Consider the following 21879-nt stretch of genomic DNA (forward strand, 5'->3'; position numbering starts at 1 on the left):
CCTCCCCTTTCGCTGCTCTCTGGGCTGCATCTCTGCTAGGCTCACGTCCTGCCAGGGAGCCTTCCACAATTGCACCTCCTCCTACAAGAAAGCTCCCCAAGCCCTTCCCCACACTTGGCCAAGCTCCTCTTGTCCTTAAGAGCTCAGCTGAACGGCCGAGAGCTCAGGGAATCCTGCCAGGGCCGCTTTGACTGCGTCAGGGTCGACCCTCTACACCCACTCGCAGCCACGCTGCAGCACCAAACGGATCCATGATTTGGTGGCTGTCTGTCTCCCCCCTGGAGTGCAGGCTTCACGAGGCAGGAACAGTGTCAGGCCTATCTCAGCCGTGTGCCCGGACCTCACGTGTGCCTGACACACACTGATGCTACAGTGACAGTGCTGATGACAATGATAACAGCAATGGCCTCCGTGAGCAGACACGGTCTTGCAGACGTTAACAATTTCGTCCTCACACCGACCCCAGGAGGGTGGCACTTTTACCCCCATTTACAGAGAAGGGAAAGCGAGGCTGAGCCAGAAATAATTTGCCTGGGGTGACCCCACTGGTCCCCTCAGAGCTGGCTCAAAGGCAGGCATGGGAGCTGGAATCCTTGCGCTCAGACAGGAGCATTCACCACAGGCAGCCTCTGCGCTGGTCCCTACACACGGCGGTCGGGTGTCCAGTGGGCATCTGCCGTACAAACGCTGAAGGGAAGCGGTCCCCGTGCTGCCCTCACTAAGCGGGGTGCAGTCACAAGGGGCTTTCATCCTAGTGGGCTAGATTCTCAGTAGTTTCCTTATTAGGTTGATTTTCTTTAGTAGCTTAAGTATTAGGTAGAGATGGATTAGAAAGTTGAAATTAATTGCAAGTGCGAAGTATAATGCACTTTGTAAATGTAATTCTCTTTGTAAGTGGATGAGGGTATAATGAATATGACATTCATTATATGAAAAGTATTGTGGGATTTGGGGTATAAAATTGACTTAGGAATTGTCCTGTGAAACAGCCACAAACATCCAGTAATACCCAAACACCCCCTTTGAACCTCAAATCAACGCGAAATAAGAAGTGACTAGACTTAAGGTGGGGGGTAGTGCATGTGTATTTCTAGTGGTAAAAACCATTCCCCAGTGAAAATTAAATTATTATCTAGTTAATAAGAGTCCCCCGTCCCTTAGCACATTAATACTTGCTCCCAATTGCTGTTTAATATTTTTGGTTTTGTATGTCTCTTGCTAATTGAGGTAGCATTTGATGAATGGCTAGGTTCTGCTACCCCAACTTTTGGACTGTTTCCCGCATAAAAATTACAATTCCAGATAATCATGCCACAAAGATCTGGGTCTCATTAGGAGGGAGGGATGCTGGGAGGTGGCCCAGTCTGGCCTCCCCCACACCAAAGAGCCATGGCTTTCTCTCGTCGTCCTACAAACGATTCAAATTTTTCAGTAATTCTAAAACCTGATGTGTTCTTTCCATGCAAGGAAGTGTTACAGCATTTTCCAAAGGGGGAGGATCTCTATCCCTGCTCCTTTACCCTCTCATTCCCACCCCCTCACCAACACCCACACAACATCTGTAGTTCCTAAACGAAAAGCACAAATTATTGTAAAACTTAACTGAGCCTACAAAGAAATGTTTGTGTAGGAAACTTTCTCGGCTTCAAGGAGAAAAGTCTGGTTTGCATGGCCATTCCACAGGGTAGAAATGGGTTCACTGGAGGCATTCCTACAGCCCCACTGGGTAACCCCTTCTGCTGCCACCAGCCCCTTTCTGCAGATTGGACCACGTGCCAGATTAAACAGCTTCATGATGAGTCCTCAAACCATAAAGCGCACACTTACAGTTTTTCGCTTCTCTGGTTACTGGCCTCAATAACCAGAGAGTCAGCTGAAAAAGCAAAAGATAAAGAAACCCAAAAAGTTCTTCAGGTTACAGATTACCAACTTACTGAAATAGGTCCATTGCACCTAGGCCCCCCGGCCATTTGAAAGACCTTGGACACCATCCTCACACAGCACTGGCCTTGCAGGGACCTGCAGGGCCCCAGGTTGCCAGGAATGACTTGATGTCTGTCAGCATGTTCTGTCGGATTGAATGGGACAGCCCAAGAATCCGGGGCTGGCACGAGAACAAATAAAAAGTTTTCCCATCTCCTGGAGTGAATTGTTGAGCCTGGATTTGGTACTTAGACATAGAGTGCGGGTCAGCAGCTTTCACTTGCGGTGGTTTTCCAGACCCAGGTACTTTGCTCCAGCCCCGTCCTCCCACTGCTCTCCCTTAACGACCAGGAGTGACTTAGAGTCACAAGCAAACAGGCGGAGGCCGTCTTGGTGAAGCCTTGTAACTTCACTTACAGTACCTGCATTTTGCAAGACACTAACAATGATCAAAAGCAGCATATGTGGCTCCAGGAGATGAGTCTCCGATTTTCCCCAAGGGAAAAACATGCAAATAGTTTCCCACTAAGAGATGAGGAAACCCCACTCCAGGATTCTTTGGCCTAGAATTATCTTCATGGTGGAGCAGTTTCACCTTGGTCATTGAGCTTAAATGGAGGCTATTTTAGAAAGCTGAGCAAGGGAGAGAATCTTCTGTGAGTAAGAGAAAAGCAGAAGAGAGAAGTTGGAGGTAGGAATTGTTTCAAAAGAAGATACGAAGTGTGTTTTGTGAATCCCCTGTGTGAGTTATTTTTATGTATTCCCTTGGGTAATCATGAATAATGCAGCAAGGAGGGCAATGATAAGTTTTCTTGTCTGTTATTCTAACAGACCATGTGTTTGGAAGACATCACTCTGGTTAAATCCCAAATACATTCAGTCAGAAAGTGGGCTTTCAACAACAGAATCCTGTACCTGCAGTCAGGAGCAAATCCAATTCCATTAGGCCAGGAGGATGTAATAGAAACTCAAACCTAAGAGAGACCCGAGCAAGGAAAACGACTTCCTCATCCAAGCCTGAGAGGAATTTACGGTCAGCCCTACTATTAATAGATGCCGTGGAGATTCCATTTTCATTGCCCAACTGCCATTTTAGTTATTAAACTTAAAGGAGTGAAGCAAGTCTGCTGAAAACTCATATATGATGTTAGTACAGATAGTAGTTTAGCAATATTTATTCAGCCCTTATTGCTTGCTGAATTTCTCAGCGTAATAAGCTAAAAGGGAAGCCAAAGGAAACAGCATGTTTGCTGTCGTTCTCGGGTGACATATTATTCTTTAAAGAGACAGGATGTGCTGTGAAACAACAGAACGCTTTCACCACCCAAGTATGAGCAAGTGCACGTCCACAGAGGCAGCCGGGGCTGAGAAACCAGGACAGGAGGAGAAGCTGATGGGGAAGCCTCTCTGGAGGGGGTAGCTGTGAAGGGAGACCACACACGTGGAATTCCCAAGAGCACTTGGGAGGTGGAGTCAGGGTGGGGAAAGCACTGCGGTGAGAACAGCAGTGAGAGGCTACTGTTGTCTTCAGTATCTGCAGGGCCAGTTGCATCTGTGTTAAGTCAGAGGAAATTATCATGGGTCTAGCTTCAGATCAGTGTCAGGACTAATTCTGGGATAGAGTTGTAAGTCAGGAGTGGGCTGCTACGCAAACTCTCTTAGCAAGATTAAAACTCTTAGTCACTCAGAAAGACCAGCAGGACTTGATAACCATTTGTGGTGAATAGGGAAAAAGCCAGGGTTCCTGGATATGGAGTTCTTATGGATGTCCAGTTCTTTTTTTTTTAACATCTTTATTGGAGTACAGTTGCTTTACAATGGTGTGTTAGTTTCTGCTGTACAACAAAGTGAATCAGGGCTTCCCTGGTGGAGCAGTGGTTAAGAATCCACCTGCCAATGCAGGGGACACGGGTTCAAGCCCTGGTCCGGGAAGATCCCACATGTCGCGGAGCAACTAAGCAACAAGAGAAGCCACCGCAACAAAGAGTAGCCCCCGCTCGCCACAAATACAGAAAGCCCGTGCGCAGCAACAAAGACCCAACTCAGCCAAAAATAAGTAAATTTATTTAAAAAAAAAAAAGTGAATCAGCTCTACGTATACATATATCCCCATATCCCCTCCCTCTTGCTGATGTCCAGTTCTAAGAGTAGATGACGTAGCTTTGCACAGAACCGTAACCTCACCGCCCCAAACACATAAATGACAGCTTCCAGCCCCGCACTTCCTTATACGTTCTTAGTACCGTATATCTTCATTTCCTCTATTTAGCTGAGGATAAAATAGGAAGGGCTTAACCCTAAGAAAACCCTTCTGGAGTTTGGCCTTGGAGCAAAATGACTCACTTTAACCAGGTTTATCTTCTAGAAAGTACAGAATAAAGGGAATTCTAATCACGTGCTTCCCCACCTTCTGTCAGGCCTTCCTCTAAAACAGAGATTGGCAAAGTACAGCCCAGGGGCCAAATCCAGCTGCTGCCTGTTTTGCAAATAAAGTTTTATTGGCGCACGGTGGGGCCTGGCTGGCATTGCTTGTTGTCTGTGGCTGTCACAGCAGGGTTGAGTGTTGGGACAGAGGCCCTGTCATCTGCAAACCCAGAAATATTTACTCTGGGTGTTTTCAGAAAAAGTTTGCCAGCCCCTGCTCTGGACCAGCATACAGGATGCTTCAGACTGTATTTTCTGGACTCAGACCTGCAGGGTGAGAGGCAGCTCTGGTTGGCATCACTCGTTCATGCATTTTTCCAGGCACGTGACCCATCTAATAGCAGATGCTTCTGTAGGAAAACTATTACCTTGAATTGCTAGCTCCTCGTGGAGAGCTCATATGTTCTAGAAACAGTAGTATCTGAGCAAAATCAAGATTCTTCTGTGGCAGAAAGTTGGCTCCGGCTTCTTCTGAGTTAACTTAGAAGTTTTTAGTGATTTCTGAGTCAGTATTTCCTAGTCACTGAGCCCAGGAATTAGGGTGGGCTTTGGGTCACACTGCAAACCAAGGAAAGAGAGGCTGCGGGCCTCCCCCACTGGGACCATTTTAAAATGAAACTTAAAAGGAATATTTAAATTAAGTAGGAGTAAGTGAAAAAAATGGTTCATTTTAAAACAAGCGTTAATTGAAAACATGTGCATACACACAGCACACAAATCCAACCGCACTTACAAAACCACCACAAAGGGTCAGGCGAGGCTCTCTTCTAAATGAAAAATAACAACAGCAGAGAATGTTCTGAGCAGAAAGCTGGAGCCCTCCTCAGGGAGTTCTTCTAAAAGGCGCACAGTAGGTGTGGCCTCCTCAGCCTTAAGTGCCGGCACAGACCCCCTGGTCAGATACGGGCCCAGATGCCCCCGCTTTCAAGCCCTGGGCTCGTCCCCGTGGCCGGTTAGCTGTGGTCAGCGTCAACTGCCCCTTGCCTCAGTACAGGAGCCACGGCTGCTCACCAGGCCACAGACGGCCACGTGAGCAGAAGGCGGAGGGGTCAGCCTCTGGGAGTGCTTGGAAGGAAGGAAGCAATTCATTGGACTGGACCCAGTCCAGATTTAACTCAGATTCAAGTCGTAGTAACATTTACTGAGTCTACCACGTGTCACTGCATCCTCCCAAGAGTCCCTGTTTTATAGGTGAAGAAAAGGAGCCTCAATGGGATGGAGAAGTGACCTCCGTAGTGGTGGGACCAGACCGTTGGTCATTGACAAGTCATTGTAAAAGCCGGTGGGGGTTGGGGGGCGGTTGACTTGCCCCTTTTCTGACTTTTCAAATCCTTTATGACCTGAGTAGGAAAGTACTGGTTCAAATAGTTGTGCTGAGGACCCGACATGTTTCAGTAACTTTAAAAAACAAGCAAGCGGCAGACTCTGCTCGTGGGTGAAATCAAGCCCATCATCTTTTTAGGGAGATTACTTTTCTCCTTTCACCGCTTCTGATTTGTTCCCAGCAGCAAAAAGGATACGATGACTCCCCCGCAGAGAGCAATTCCAACCTGAAGCAGCACAGTGCAAGTTCAGACTAGAGAAGTCGCTTAGAAATCTCAGCCGCGTTAGCTTTGTCCCCTCCACACTCGCGCCCCCAATCCACCCTTTCCCAAGCAGCACCCCCGTAGACCGGCCTCCTTCTGCACCTCTCCTTCCTTTCTGTGATCCCCGTTCCTGTAGGTTCCCCCGCAGGAGTGTCAGAGGTCCTCTGTGACCTCCTGCGTATCGTCTCCTCTGGGCTTTCCTGCGGTTCTGCAAAGGCCGCCTTTGGAAGTCTTCACACAGCAAAGGCCTGGCGGATCCCAGACGCCACGGGGCAGCTGAGGAACTAGACCTAGCCTTACCGTGGCCCGTGCTGCCCAGGGAGCACAGCGGGCGGTACTGGGAGCATCTTGGTTTTCAGAAGAAAACACTGTTGTCATGGCCTCTCCCGGTGTCTTAGTGATTACTCCCTTCTTTGGATTTTCGTTGTCGTCATTTGCTTTGGGTTTTTGTTTTTTGTTTTTTGTTGTGGTGGGGGGTTTGGGTTTGGGTTTTTTTCTAATGCTCATGAGTAAACCAGCTTAAATGTGTGCATGTTTAGAGAGATGACCTTGAAACACAGTTGTGCCCTAGAGACTGATTTCTTTAAAACATGAGTGATAATAGATGAAAAAATTTAAAAGGACATTCAGACCATCTTGGGGTGGAGGGTAGGCACGCACAGCCGCATAGAACCCAAACACAGTGCTTCTGCAGAGAAATACTTGCCGGAAAGGTCCTTACCCCCCATTCTGGATTGGAAACCTTTTATTTCCTTGCAAATTACAAATCGTTTCCAGAATTTCCTTCAATAAGAAGAATGCATGGAGAAGTGATTCGTAGAGATAACTGTAAAGAACCCAGGAAGGATCACTTGTATCCCCAGGTGGCCCAGAGGAGGGGAATGCAGCGGGGGAAGGAGGAATGGACGAAACCTTATTTTCTTCGTGTAGCAGATTGTGTGACTGGGTACAGTGAAGTACCAAGCCCAGCACCTGGCCCATGTAGGCAGCCTGCTCTGTACTGGGAACGTGGGGTGGCGTGGCTTCATTTGCTTGACGGTGAGAAACGCGAGGACCGTTCCCGGGTAGCTCACGGTTGGCGACTTCTCCTCTTGTCGGCCTGGGTTCCTTCAGCGGCTCTGCACCGCTTGGCTGTGGGATGTCCTATGATTCTTTCATAGGTAAAGTCATCTCCCCAGAGGACTAACGCATTTCTTCACGGCAGTGAGCACTTCGGATTCATTCCTGGCAACTGTTACAGAACCATTTTATTAAATATGAGATAGGTTTTAGGTGAAGAAGTGAATGATCAGAAAAACAAACAGCCCTCGTGGCCCTGGTGCAGACCACAGAGCAGGAGGGAACCAACCCTCACTCGGTGGCCAGCGACACCCAAGGTGATGGCTCCCCAGGCCAGGGCGCTCCTAGGCCAGGCTGGGATGAGTTCCAGGGGGACAGCTCCCACTGCGGGGCGTGTTACCCAGCCTTTGTCATTAGAGGGAGTCATGCAGGCCTGAGCAGAATGGAAAGCAGAAGGGATGTGAGTTGGGTGGGGACGTGTCAGCCTTGCCCCGCCGTACCTCCGCGCCATCTTGTTGGGAATGACACCGATTGTGAGCTCGCCACAGCCTTCCTGCTGCTTTCTGCTCACCAGGTCTCTGCTGAAGAGGGTCAGGCCGAGTCAGAGGTGAGAGGTGGTGAGGGACAGCGTGCAGTCTTAAGTCAGGCTCTGAACCGTCACGTCACGTTGTGACCCTGGTTTCAAGCAGTGGTCTTTGACACCAACCCCGTCCGGGATTTTACATTTCCCACTTCCTTAACCAGCCCTCCTCTGGGCTTTCCTCTGTGCTAACCACCCGCGTCCCCTTTTCCACCCCACCCCCTGTCCCTCCCTGCTCTTTCAAGTCTCCTAGCTTTCGGATGGGCAGACCATCCCATTCCAGTGGGTGCTTCGGCGGTGAGAGAGGATAACTAGCCCTTCCTCGTCCAGGTGACAGGCAAGTCTCCGCGGTCGCCTTCTTGAGGAAGAGCTTTGCAAACTGTCATTGCAACTGTGCAGTGTCCAGTACTAATCTTACCGTGGACTCTGTGCTGCCCCACGCCGGTCGGGCTGCAGTCATCACCTGAGAACGCGCCGGGGCTCTGAAGAAATGGGTCAGAAGCACCAAAATCGCTGTGCGGGCAAAGCGTCCAAGCAGTGGTCTGGCCAGCGGACCTTTGGAGGGGAAGTGGCGTTACTCACTTCAGAAGTATGCCTGTGTGCAGAGAGAGAGCCCTGAGCATGAGTAAGCAATAGTCCCCAGCCAGGAGATTAGAAAAACAGAACCCGGGTCGGGAGGAGGCGCTTACTCACAATATATCTAGAAAGGAACAGCCAGACACACTAAAGTCACTCGTGTTATATTTCCACATAGAGAGATTTTAAACCAAATCCAGCCTTCTGTCCTTTCCTCAGTGCACCCTGCTCAACATTCAACATTCAATCAAGGAACACTCCAGTCCCATAGAGGTCTAGTTCTATGTTACCTGATACAGATTCTGATGTATAATCTGACCTGTTTCGTTCATCCAGCCATGAATTTTCATTCAGTCCATGTCCATGTATTTAACATACAGATGACCAGAGACAGAACGTGTTGCCAAGTCCTCCAAAGAGATGTATTGGACTGAATGAATAAAAGATGAGTATGGCTTTCTGAAATCTTCTCCGGTCCAAACCCATTCCTGGTATTCCAGAATAGGTACAATTCATTTCTGATCTACCAGCCATTCAACTACCTATAAAAATGGAATTGATGGTCAGCCCTGTGATTCGAGATTTTTCATGTCCATTGTCAGGACCATCCTCTGGACAGCATCCTATAAAAATGAAAAGGGATATCTTTAACTTCAGAATTTTAAAGCATCCCAAATTTCCACACAACTCATCCAATTCTGTGGAGTGCATTTAAAAAAGAAATCCTGGGGGGGTAAGTGGGGGGATGGTTTGCTGGTATCCTTGAAGACACATAGGCAGAAACAGACTGCAGTGGTTTGGCTACTGTGAAGACTGCTGTGGTGAAGCCTTAGTGTCAGACGTGATTTGTATTTCGAGAGATTTGTGATTTATGAAGCGCGTTCATGTCCACGATCTTATTACTTCCCACAACTACCCTGTCAAATGCATCAAGCTGGTCTGATTTCAACCAGCGGGAACACCGAGACCCAGAGGGTTGCGATAACTGGCTGGAGATCATCCCATAATGATACATCACCATCTTCACAGTGATAGGACAGATGTTTGATGCTGTCACTGGAAACCTTCCACAATCCCTCCTGGGCCTTCCTGGGATTCATAAACATCAGTTAACTCCTAAGAAAGCGGATATATTATGCACAGGTGTCCTAACTCAGTATATTTTTTAAAAGTCATAAACTGGGCTTGGGCTTATTTTCATGGCTAGGAGGAGAATCAGGAGGAAGGAAGTCAACCAGTTTGGGTATTCTGTGCCCCAACTCAAAAATAAAATAGGTGTCATTTGAAAGTCTTCTGCTTGTGAACTTAATTAGAGCTACCTGAGTTTGCAAATGTGCCGAGGCTTGGCACGTTTAGTCCAGTAGGCGTATTACAGTGCACGTGGCAAATCATCAAGTATTTAAGAGGACTTTCTGAGTATTACATGTGCATATTGCAAGTTGCAGTATAGATCGAAATTCAGTTTGACAACAGTCTTTGGACGCCTACAAACTGAGAACTATTTATTAGTTATGAGATCAAATATGATCAAATAAGGAACTCCTGATAAAATATAAAGTGTTGGAAAATAAAGAAACATCTTTTTCAAAATCATAATGAGACTTTTCCCCTTCCACACAACCTTTGATTAAACACACAGTGAAAACTTAAATACTGTTTTGTATTAACGCTTACTATTCTCCCAATTATTTCATTATAACTGAACCGTAGATCTAGTTTCCTACCAACTGTTGTGTGTATTACATAAGTTTCACAGGCTAGTCGGGTGCCGTAATCACAATTTATAACATTTTTCTATGGGATAAACTTACTCTCTGCTCCCCGAAATGGAAAAATGTATTGATAGATCAGGAAGAAAATGGAACTTGGGAACTCTTCACTTCTGTCATCATCTGAGGAGAAACCATGTGTGTGCGATGCATGGCGTCTCCCAGGGGCTGCCGTATGCAGCTGTTCTGAACAACACTGATGTGCTCAAGCTGCAGCTTACTCGCCTTTCTAACACTTTCTATATATAGTACTTCATTCAGTTATTTCTAATTTTTTTTTTTTTTTTGTATTACGCAGGCCTCTCACTGTTGTGGCCTCTCCCGTTGCGGAGCACAGGCTCCGGACACGCAGGCTCAGCGGCCATGGCTCATGGGCCCAGCCGCTCCACGGCATGTGGGATCTTCCCGGACCAGGGCACGAACCCGCATCCCCTGCATCGGCAGGCGGACTCTCAACCACTGCGCCACCGTGGAAGCCCCTATTTCTAATTTTTAAACCGCTTTCATAAAGCCGTTTAACATGCAAAACTTTGAAAATCATTTCTCCATTTTTATGAAGTGTATTTTATTATAAATGTCCTTCTTTTGGCCTTGTTCAACACAGATTTTTGTAAATGATCTCCTCGATAATGTTTTATTATAAAGAACTATATGGTCACTATAGAAAATTTGAAAAATGGAGAAACTGTAAGGAGGAAATAAGAAAAACCCAGAATCCCACTATTCATAAAAGACTGTTGTTAACAGCGTTTGGTGTATTTTCCTCCTGTCATATTTCTGTGCATTTTTGAATAGTTGAAATGTATATACATGCCCGTTTTGAAATTGCCACCATAATACAGTTTCAATAAGGCAAAAGAAATGATAAATCCTGATACGATGAAACCTCTAGCAAACTCGGAGTATCTTTTCCTGATTTATTTTTAAATCCATTATGTAAGTATCTTATTTGAGATTTCCTTAAACCTTTTCAGGATGAAAGTGGGCAAAATCTTCCTCTGGCTTTTAAAGCTTAATCAAATATGTTACCTAGCCTAGAAAGATTTTACGATAACCCTCCAGGAAGTTGTGAGGACTGGCAGTCTTCTGAGACATCCTGTGTCCTCCTCCACCACCACCAGACACACGGAAACAGGAGAGGCAGAGGGACCCGTGTCAAGTCATCCAAGACTTTGGTCACGTGGCCACCATTGACCCATTGCTTCCACGTCTAAAATGTAAATGCAACATGTGTATTCACATCCCAGCAGTCAGTCCAATGAGATATATCTGTACATATTCCACCTCTCCCCATTCTGTGTGTGTATTTGCATAAACAAATAATAATTTTAAGTAGTGATAAATGCTAAGAAGAAAAATCAGGAAAATGTGATAGAATGCAATGGTGGGGACTTAAGCTATTCTGGTTCCAGACAGGCTTTTCTGAAGGGATGTCATGTCCATTGAGTTGGAATCTCAGTGATAAAAAGGGAGACAAAGATGCAAAGAGCTGGGGAGAAAGGGAAGAGCATTCCAAGCAGATGGAACAGACCTGAAGGGAGCAGGAACCTGGCGCCGGGGAGAAATGGGGGCAGGGGGGTGTGTCGGGGGAGAACATACGTGGCTGGGCCGGTGGATGGGGGAGGGAGCCTGAGAGGATGTGGGGAGGCCGCGGGCAGGGGCCTGTCCCGGGTTCTGATGATACTGGGAAACCTGGATCGTTCAAACCAAGAGCAGTGCAATGTGATTTCTGCTTCAAAATGAGGTGCTCTGTGGAAAACGGGGTAACAGTAAAAACAGACAAGTTCAGAGAAGGGGATAGATTGGCAACAGCCCAGTGACTTTGGTTGCAGTTGAAGTGTAGAGAAAACAAATTAAACCAATTATGAGTTTACTTAGGCAATTCCACAAGCGTCTAAGTGAATTTGGAGAAATCTGGAGAAACCTGTTTTCATGTTGTGTCTTAATCAGCCATACACATTTGCCCGGGCTTGTGGGCAAAGAGAAGGGCCCACTCCCACACTGACACAGGAAAGCCACAGGCTCTCCCCCTCACATCAGGGGTATCTCAAGACTTAAAGGAGGCAGATTGTTTTATTTTCGGTTAAGATAGTTTGGGGGGTTCTTGAGAAAACGAACAGCCTGACTCTGGATCAGCTCTCAGTGTCCGAGTGTAATACGCAGATAACTTCCCGTAAGACTCCCTGGAAGCCACGTGAAGCCCGGCACCAGGATGAATCTCAGAAACGCCTGCTGTGCAGGGGACCTGACACCAAAGGACGGTGCAGCGTGATTCCAGGAGAACGAGGTCCCCAAACAGGCAGAACTATTCTAAGTGAAAACAGATCACGGTGTGTGGTGTCTGGGGCAGGGATTGTTGGGGCGGGGCTGTGAGGGAGCTCCTAGGGTAACCGTGATGTTCCAGGGGTAACAGGTTACACGGGTGCATGCATTTGTTGAAACTCATCAATGCTACACTTACGACTGATTATCTCACTGTTTGTGATATTACCTCGACAACAGCTGTCCACTCATGTTGAACTGTAACCAGTGGCATGTCAGGGTGAAGGGTACCGACATCTGTACCTTACTTTAAAATGCATCCAAAAAATAAGATGGATAGCTACGTGATAAAGTAAACGTAGTAAAATGCTACTTTAAGGATGTTCACAGTACAATTCTTTTAGCTCTTCTGTCCGTTTATGAATCATCGTAATAAACTGTGAAGGTGAAAAGCTAAGTGCTTTGCAGGGCCCTACTGTTCTTGGTTCAGTAGGATTTGTCTTCACATTTGCAGGAGGGAGAGCAAATCCCTAGTATGCTGTACGGAGCTTGACACAAACACTTTTAATTGTCTGGTTTTCAACTTCATAGCCCTAAGGTCATATTAAATTTCTATTTGAATCAATTGCTTAAATATGCCTAAATGCATATTTTAATGAAATTCTTAAAGTACAATGTATTTCTTTTTCTTTCTTCTTATGATTGGATAAATATTCTTCAGACAAAGAATAAAGTAACTCTGTTTAATGCCCAGTATTTGAGTAAGCCAATCGGCAGATTCAAACATGCCCCGTTCAGACAGCACCTTAGGACAAGGACACGTCCACAGGGGCCCCCAACGTCTGTCCAGAGGCACCTCATGTCAAACAACCGTCGCAGTTCCCAGTAGTTGGCTGTAGCAAAAGAAAGTTGAAGCTTTTGTGTTCATTCCATCCCCAGAACCATTCTGGGAGGCCAGAATTGTTTTCACCAAGTCAGCACTTGAGGAAAGCGTGGCGTAGAGCTCGGGGAAGTCGTTCAGTGTTGCATAAGGATGAAGGGCTGACCAAGAAACTTTCTCCTGGCTGAGCTAAGCGCTCTCACTCTTGCAGTTTTGTCTTAAATCTGCCTCACTAGTTAGTGATTTTTACTTTTTAATATGACTGATTCAATATTCTCACATTGAAATTTTCTCACTGCTTTATATTACATAACATGAGATATTTGGTATAAAGATGGAACCAAGATTATACTTTGTTCAGTCAAGAAACCTAGGCCAGGCCATTCCCATCCTCACCCTAGATTTGCTGTCTCCTTCTGGGCACATGACAGGGGAGGCCTCAGAAGAAACAGCCTTGTAAAATTTTCTTTTGATACTTTAGTAATTAACCCCAGAACAGAACTCAAGATGGACTTGCCTTACGCTGAATCAAATAGGTGTCAACTGCTTTTTCTCAAGGACAAACATGTTGGACGGTTGGACCATTTTTTGCCATTATCAAAAAATAAATCAACATCTTGCCTGACAGTTTAGGTCTATTTCCTCAAAATAGGTTTTCCAAAGTGGAACATCATGACATGGAATTTAAGCATATTTATTTGTTTACACAGGTTGTCCAGTTGCTTCTCAGAATGTTTTACAAATTAACCTTCCTATCCATAATGTGTAATGTTGCTATTATCTTCCAGATACAGGATCTTTTATGAATGTAAAAGTAATTCGTACTAATTGTAAACAGTGAAGGGTCATGGTAGGTATTCATCAAATAAATACTCGTTCAGCACTTTTTGAATGAGTGAATGACAACACAATTACAGTCTTCTTGCAATTATTTTCTTCTATAACAGGCTAAACTGACATGGCATGTTTTCCTTTTCTACTGATGAAAGTCACTTTTGCGTGATTTAATAATAAAAATTCTTTGGTTCAGCGAAGAGAAATTTACAAGCTAGTACCCCTGATCCTTTAAAATGAAAGTAGATGGGATTGTTTTCATCCTTCCGTGTACAGAAGAAACGCTTCAGAAATGCGCTCCAACACCCAGTTCTAGTCAATACTGGTCACCTGGCTGGTGTGAAGGGCATGATGGATACTTGGGGCTCCCTAGACCAGAGCTGACCAGTTAGGCTGAAATTTAGAGACCATGGTCTGTCAGCTGGAAGGCAGCTTTTGTTCCAAGGTGTGCCGACAGAAAGGTCACCCTTTATCATCAAAACCCTGTACTTCCGTTGGTGGTGGCATCTTTAAGGTCCTTAGAATTGGGAAATCAGTCTGGCCCCATCCACGTGCATTGCAGCCAACTGTGTACAGCGGTTCCAACTTGAGGTTCCCATCAGAGCGGTCCACACTCCTGGGTGAACGCAGCCAGAGGTGTTGGGTCCATCCCATGTTATGGTTGGAAGAGTGATGGAATCACTGTGCCCTGGAGCCCCTGCCGGGGGGCTCTGTCTTGTGGGCCGTCGCAGTTCCCGTGTGAACGTTCTCTCTACCACCAGATTTGAATGAGACCACAGAAGGGGAAAAGAGGGAAATCCCCACACAGTTAAAGAGGAAGTAAGGGTTGCTTCATATTTACTGTTGGTGTAAATGCTTTGCATTGATTGTGTGGTATCTGAACACGGGCTCGCTGCCGTGGCACTAAAATGCAAGAGCGGACGGTGATGCTCTTCGGAACACTTCTGTGGGGAGGGGACGAAGGACCTATCAAAGAGGAATGAAGACTTGAGGAGAGTTCCTGAAGGGAGTCCCTGCATATTGACTCTGGCCTTGGTGTTGTTCTCAACCACCTGGTTGCAGGTTGCATCCGTGGAAGAGCCTGGCCTGGTCTGAATCTAACTTCCAAAGCCAGGGGCCCTATTTCTTCACTTACGATAATTTGGGTTCAAAGTACAGTCCCTTAACAGCTCCCTGCTTCAAAAGGCCCGAACCTCTGTGTTTTCTTTTGCTTGCCTGTACATGTTGTTCAAAGAGCTAGGTTTATAAACACGGCTTTATTATAATCCTCTCCTTTGCTTTTAAAGATAGACTACCAAACGTATTTTCATAGTCTAACTTTGTCCCCTAATTTAAAATGTTTTCCTATATTAAGTTTGATACCTGGAAACGTCAGGGAGTTAACCGTGCCAAGGCCACATCCCGGCAGGGGATGCAAAACCCTTGTACCTGCGCCTGGGTGGGTGGGCTCCTTGGAGTGTAGGCAAACACAAAGGCGTGTGGTTTCTTAGTAGCTGAGTGTGTTTTTTAAATATATGTTTTCATGTCGTCATTTTCTAAATGTTATATAATATTTGATTTCATTCTTTGGTGCGTTCGTTTAGAATATCTTTCATCTCCAGCCAGTGGGTTTCAATTTACACTCTTGTCATTGATTTTAGGTTGTACAATGTTATGGTCAGAAAATACGTTTGTAGATATTCTTTGAGCACGCAATAATGTGACATGCAATTTTCTGCAAAGTAAAAAGTTCATTATATAGTTGTTAACTCATCATTGTAATGCTGAGTTGCATATTATGATATATTTTTTGTTTACTAAAGCTCTTATAGACTGTTTTATCTTAAAGATTTTCACAGAATTCCCATCTATTGCCCCTTGAACTTTTAACAGTTTTAAACAATTCCACGCATTATAGAGATGAACTAGTCCTTATTATGAACTGCACCTTATGTAAACTTTTAAACATTTTTTGTCACATTTGTCCTGAGTGGCCTTCGATCAGAATATGTCGTAAGTCACTGAAGTGTGCAGTTAGTTGAAGATCGCGAATATCGTTTTACTTTCGTTTTGCTCTTCTACTTGGCATTTCATGTGATACCTTTTTTCCTCTTGTTTCCAGTTTGCCAAGGGACAAGTAACAAGCTCACCCAGTTGGGCACTTTTGAAGACCACTTTCTCAGCCTCCAGAGGATGTTCAATAACTGTGAGGTGGTCCTTGGGAATTTGGAAATTACCTACATGCAAAGTAGTTACAACCTTTCTTTCCTAAAGGTTAGTTCAATGAATTTGATTCTTACCCAAATATAGTAGAAGTAAATATAAGTAGATAAAGGCCTTGGCAGAATTTAACTGGCAGTGTATTTACTTTTGCTGTGGCAATTATAAGTCCTAGGGACCTACACATGCAAGTTTTATGAAAAGGCCACTTTACCAGCTAGTGTCAAGTTATAGCTATAAAAGAACAACAAAGAGAAACAGACTGGTCTGGCATTCCGTGATCATCGTGGACACTAATCTTTTAACCATCACTTCAACCATGGTATCCTGACATACTGGCTCTTTTAAAAAAAGAAAAAAAAAAAGGAAAAAACTCCTGCTTTGTAGCATTTGTCTATTTCCTGGGTATAAATACCCCCACCATGGTTGATTTCCAGCTACCAAGAGTTTAACAACTCATTCACAAAATTCCCAAATGTTTCACAGTAGGCTCTAACGAGCCAATGGGAATCAGCCCTGAAGGCTTCTGAGTTTGGTGTAAACTTAGGATTTGATTGGTTTTCTTCTGGGTTTGTTTGGTTTTTTTTAATAGGAAAACCTGCAAGACAGATAGAAAATAAATTAATGAAACATTTCCATTTTCATCTCAGTGTGTTGAACAGCAAGCAAAATGAAAGTCACAGCATTCCTAAGTAATACACATGGTCCTTTGTTATTGTTATCAAGCTCAAAAGGCAAAAATGCAGGAATCAGGGCTTCCCTGGTGGCGCAGTGGTTGAGAGCCTGCCTGCCGATGCAGGGGACACGGGTTCGTGCCCCAGTCTGGGAAGATCCCACATGCTGCGGAGCGGCTGGGCCCGTGAGCTATGGCCACTGAGCCTGCGCGTCTGGAGCCTGTGCTCCGCAACGGGAGAGGCCACAACAGTGAGAGGCCTGCGTATAGTAAAAAAAACAAACAAAAACAAACCAAAAAAACGCAGGAATCATTGTAAATTCTGTCACCTCCCATGGGATCCGGTGGTAATCACCTGCCTGCTTTGCATCTGTCAAACACTCCTGTTCAGCTCGGTGTCCTGGGCTCTCTGGACCCGTTTCAGATCTTGCATTTGTGAGTTCCTCAAAAGAGAAATAATATGTTTATGTTTTATCTCCTTAGACCATCCAGGAGGTTGCTGGCTATGTACTCATTGCCCTCAACACAGTGGAGACGATTCCTTTGGAAAAGCTGCAGATCATCAGAGGAAATGTGCTCTATGAAAACACCCATGCCTTAGCGGTCTTATCCAACTACGGTGCAAATAAAACGGGACTGAGGGAGCTGCCCATGAGAAACTTACAGGGTGAGAGGCCAGGGAATGGGGAAGCTATAAATGCAGAGAGTGACCTCGGATGGTACTCAGCAGACTTGGTGCTTTTCTGAATTCCATTCAGAGAAGACATTTATTCATCAGACACAGATGTATTTGCGTGCCAGCCATGTGCAAGATACAGCAGGTGGAAGTCGCTAAGAAGATAGTAGATGGTGGGGTGGGAAGGGAAGATTTAAGCCAAGTACCAGTTCTCCCTGGTTCGTGGAAAAGTATCCAGGGAGTTCGTAAAAAGTGGTAAAGGTTCCGGAAAAAAGAGTATGACCAGGTGACCGGAGCTGGAATGCTTAGGTAGTCTGCCAGTCTTACTACCTGGACCTCAGGTATAAGGGACATACATTAAAAAAATCAACCCTTATTTGAGACGTTTTCCAAATTAATGCTGATATCCAGAAAGCCATTTTTAAGTTAAGGATAGGGAATAAAGGTATTACAGGAGAAGTTTGAATTCTCGTGAGTAGGGCACTTGTGTGAGTTCTGTGAGAGGAAACTACAGAAGATGAAGAAAAGACGTCAAGTTGATTTTTAAAAGTTGAGGGTAACAGTGATCGTGCCCTCACCATGCAGCAGGTGCAGTGCCAGCTGTGTTCAATTGGTAACTTCACTTCATGCCCACGGCCTTCCTTGAAAGCCAGTGGTGGCTCTACCACTTTCCAGATAAAGAAATGGTGGCAAAGTAACCCTCCTGAAGTCCCACATGAGCGAAAGGACGGCCGGCGATGGCCACCCAGTCTGTGCCCCCAGAGCCCTTGCCTTCGCATCTTCCACGCAGCTCTGATGAGCTGGGGGGCCGACCCCAAATGGGGGATGAGAGCAGAGGATGCACGACAGAGTGAGGGTGCTGGGCAGGGAGGGGCCTGGTCCCAGGCCGCGGTGCTGGGATGGCTGAGTGTCCAAGCCCCACGGAGCCTGACGTCTGCTGTCCAGGTTGCCTCCTGGGCTCTGCATTCAGGAGGCGGCCTTAGGGCTTCCCACACCCTCGCCTGCTGGGCGCAGCTCTGGTGCTGGGTTGTGCTGTCCGTGCTCGGTTGTGCTCCGCCTGCCTGGATGCCCATCTTGCCTCATGCTGTCGCTGTCGCGTGGCGACAGGCAGAGGCGGGTGGGAGCGGACTGGCGGGTTCCAGCCCCGGCTCCATTGCTCACCAGCCAGGCACCCGGGAGCGTGTTCTCTGTGTCTTCAAAAATGGGGATGGGGCTTCCCTGGTGGCACAGTGGTTGAGAGTCCGCCTGCCGATGCAGGGGACACGGGTTCGTGCCCCGGTCCGGGAGGATCCCACATGCCGCGGAGCGGCTGGGCCCGTGAGCCATGGCCGCTGAGCCTGTGCATCCGGAGCCTGTGCTCCGCAATGGGAGAGGCCACAACAGTGAGAGGCCCGCATATAGCAAAAAAAAAAAAAGGGGGATGAACGATGGTGACAGACTTCCGAGGGTGGCTGAGAAGACTAAGTGAATTACTCCAGATAAAGCGCTGGGCAGACGTTTCTTCGCCTGGTGTTATTTCCGTTGTGGGTATTGGGGTAGTATCAATCCCGATTATTTCATGTTATTAAATAATCCTCTAATGTGGGTTACTGGACGAGAATTACACACTGTTATTGATAAGTAACGCGGGCCTCTGGTCCTCGCCACGCTGCCCGCGGCTTCTGTCGGGCCCTCGGCCTCCCCGCTGGCGCTCTCCTGGCCCCTGATCTGTCGTCCCGAGGGTCCCGCTGCCCTGACGTCTCTCTTCTGCGTCTCCAGTGCTGACCTCTCATCAGTTTATCCCTTGACTCTGGCTCCCTCCTGGTGAACGTTTTCACTTGGTTGTCCTGCTGCCGTCTCTGACTTCGCATCCAAAGCTCCCTTTCCGACCCCCCAGCCTGCCTCTGTAGCCCCCGCCCCACCCCCACCCCCCCACCCCCACCCACCACCACACCCCCACCACACCCCACCACACCCCCACACCCCCACCACACCCCACACCCCACCCCTGTCTGCCGAAGGAACCGCCCCCCTGAGCCCTCGGGGCCTGTGCTGCGGTTGTATGTCCACTGGAGCCCGCAGCGCCCGCCCTCCCTCAGGTTCCTCCACGTGCTGCCGCCGTCAGCCTTCAGGAAATGTCATTCTTTCCATCAGCCTCAGAGAGCTTCCCAGGGAGAACCCTTCCTCTGCCACGTCCTTTTCCCGCTGTGGGATGCTGGGCATTTACCTATGTATCTAGATTTGAGTTACAGCCAGAGAACCGTGTGAGGATTAGCTCAGGTCATGCATATAGCCCAACTGGCCCCTGTTGTGAGTCGTGGTCCGCTGTGGACATGAGGTCATTAACTGTGTCTCCCACGCATGTCGCTTCTTAGAAAGGGACCAACAGAAATCACTCATCTCCGCTGACCCCGCAGCTCTTGGTGCTGTGCTCTGTGTACACAAGTCATTCAGGAAATAAACACAAATGTCATGGATAAAACACTTGTCCTGTGCTCAGGCTTGACTTTTCATATCACCCCTGATTTTTCATGTCCTCCCAGCTCTTCCTTTGAACAGTTGAACAGGTTTACATCTTGGCATTCCCGGCGCCCGTCCCGTCTCTTCCTCACACGTACACACCCTTCTGCTGCACCTCACTCCCACCCCCTTTTCTCCAATGAAATACTGCCAAAGCCCCTCACAGCATCCTCCCTTCCACCCGCCCTTCCTGTTGCATCTGCCATTTCACATCATCATCACACGGTCATTCCAGTTCTGCCCTTTCACATCGTCATCGCACAGTCATTCCGGTCCAGCCCAGACCAACCTCCCCGGGAACCACCGACTCACGGTACACTTGTCGTTTATGCTAAGTGACTAAAGCATTATCTTCTTTCCTCCCCATATTTCGAAATTCTGATCATTCACGGTTCAAAGACCCAGGGCAGGGGAACCCTGACTCTTCCACAGAGGAGTCCATCAGGTTATTTTCCGCTGCCCCCGGTGAAGTTCCAAGGGGAGTCTCGTTTGCAGGTTGCCGTCTTTTAGCAGAAGGCAAAACGTGAAGAAACGCGTGCATACTTCAGGAGAATTTAGGAGAGATAGCGCGTTTGTTCACGGTGGTTCCTTTCTCACGCAGAGATCCTGCAAGGCGCCGTGCGATTCAGCAACAACCCTGTCCTCTGCAACATGGACACCGTCCAGTGGAGGGACATCGTCAACGCCGACTTTCTAAGCAATATGTCGATTGAATTTCAGAGCCAGCTGAGCAGATGTAAGTGTTCCACATGACCCCTGCCCCCAGCCTGCAGCTCTTAAAGTGGGCAGAGCTGTGGAGGTGGGGTGGGGATCAGGAAAGCAGAGTTAACATTACGTTACAATAATCTAATACAAAAGTAAATATTGATAGTAAACAGATTATATGCTCACTAGAAGACGGAGGGGAAAAAAACCTGTTTTTCATGGTGACACCTCCCCTGCTGGCAGATCACCCGCCCCCACTCCCATCCCAGGACAGCTAAGCCCTCATGGGGCATTGAGAAGAGCCCGGCCTGTCACCCCTGGCGAGGGGGCTTCTCACGTCTTGTGTGAGGAGACTGCCTAGGCTTTTGTGAGCTTCTGACTTGCTGCTGAGACTCAAAGTAGCGCCAGGCCCTCTGGAAGCTTTGGGGCTGAGCTCTGTCCTCCTGCTGCCGGGCCTGGGCACTCCTACATGGAGCCCTGCAGCAAAATTGGGGAGCGTACGGTGACGAGTTTGTCCATATTTAGTGCCCGTTACCTAGTCCCTGCCATTCATCAGTAAAGCAGCCCATGCAGGGGAGAGGCTGGCCAGGGCCAGGCTGCAGGCCAGGGCTGCCCCATTAGCGCTGTTGGCAGTGGGAAACTCCGAGGACTCTAAGCTCCGCTTAGCCGGCTGCCTTCCTGATCTCGCTGACCTTTCGGTCTTGAAAATAAGAAGCCATCGTCGTTTCCTGTTTCTGTTTCTCTACAACTATGCAGTGGATGCATGGGTGTTTGTTTTTGCTTTTTGGGGGTTTTTGGGGGTTTTTTTTGGTCTCAGAATTTGGAGATGATACGGATCTTAAAAATCAACTGGAGGGCTTCCCTGGTGGCGCAGTGGTTGAGACTCCGCCTGCCGATGCTAGGGGACGCGGGTTCGTGCCCCGGTCCGGGAAGATCCCACATGCCGCGGAGCGGCTGGGCCCGTGAGCCATGGCCGCTGAGCCTGCGCGTCCGGAGCCTGTGCTCCGCAACGGGAGAGGCCGCAACGGTGAGAGGCCCGTGTACCGCAAAAAAAAAAAAAAAAAAAAATCAACTGGAGCTGCTTTGTTTTTTCTTTGATTTGATTGATTGATTATGATAAAATACCCTTAACATAAAATTTACCATCTTAATCATCATTTTTTAAAAATAAGGACCTTTTTTCCTTTTGTGTATTTTTGTGGTGAACTTTTTTTCTTTAATATTCTTTATTTTA

General features: G+C 47.2%; 1 protein-coding gene across 5 annotated transcripts in view; it reads left to right on the plus strand.

The window, feature by feature from the left end:
- Positions 1-21879, plus strand: part of EGFR (epidermal growth factor receptor) — a 194755-nt gene that overhangs the window by 114757 nt on the left and 58119 nt on the right. For all 5 annotated transcript variants that reach the window (XR_004528039.2, XR_004528040.2, XM_033862782.2 and 2 more), the window contains exons 2-4: positions 15995-16146; positions 17249-17432; positions 20542-20676. Coding sequence is in view for 3 of the 5 variants with exons in the window: in XM_033862782.2 (XP_033718673.1) it covers positions 15995-16146; positions 17249-17432; positions 20542-20676 (471 nt within the window). In the remaining 2 variants the exon portion in view is untranslated. The remainder of the gene's footprint in view (positions 1-15994; positions 16147-17248; positions 17433-20541; positions 20677-21879) is intronic.

The sequence above is a fragment of the Tursiops truncatus genome, chromosome 9 (genome assembly GCF_011762595.2).
Source record: "Tursiops truncatus isolate mTurTru1 chromosome 9, mTurTru1.mat.Y, whole genome shotgun sequence".
NCBI classification, from domain to species: Eukaryota; Metazoa; Chordata; class Mammalia; order Artiodactyla; family Delphinidae; genus Tursiops; species Tursiops truncatus.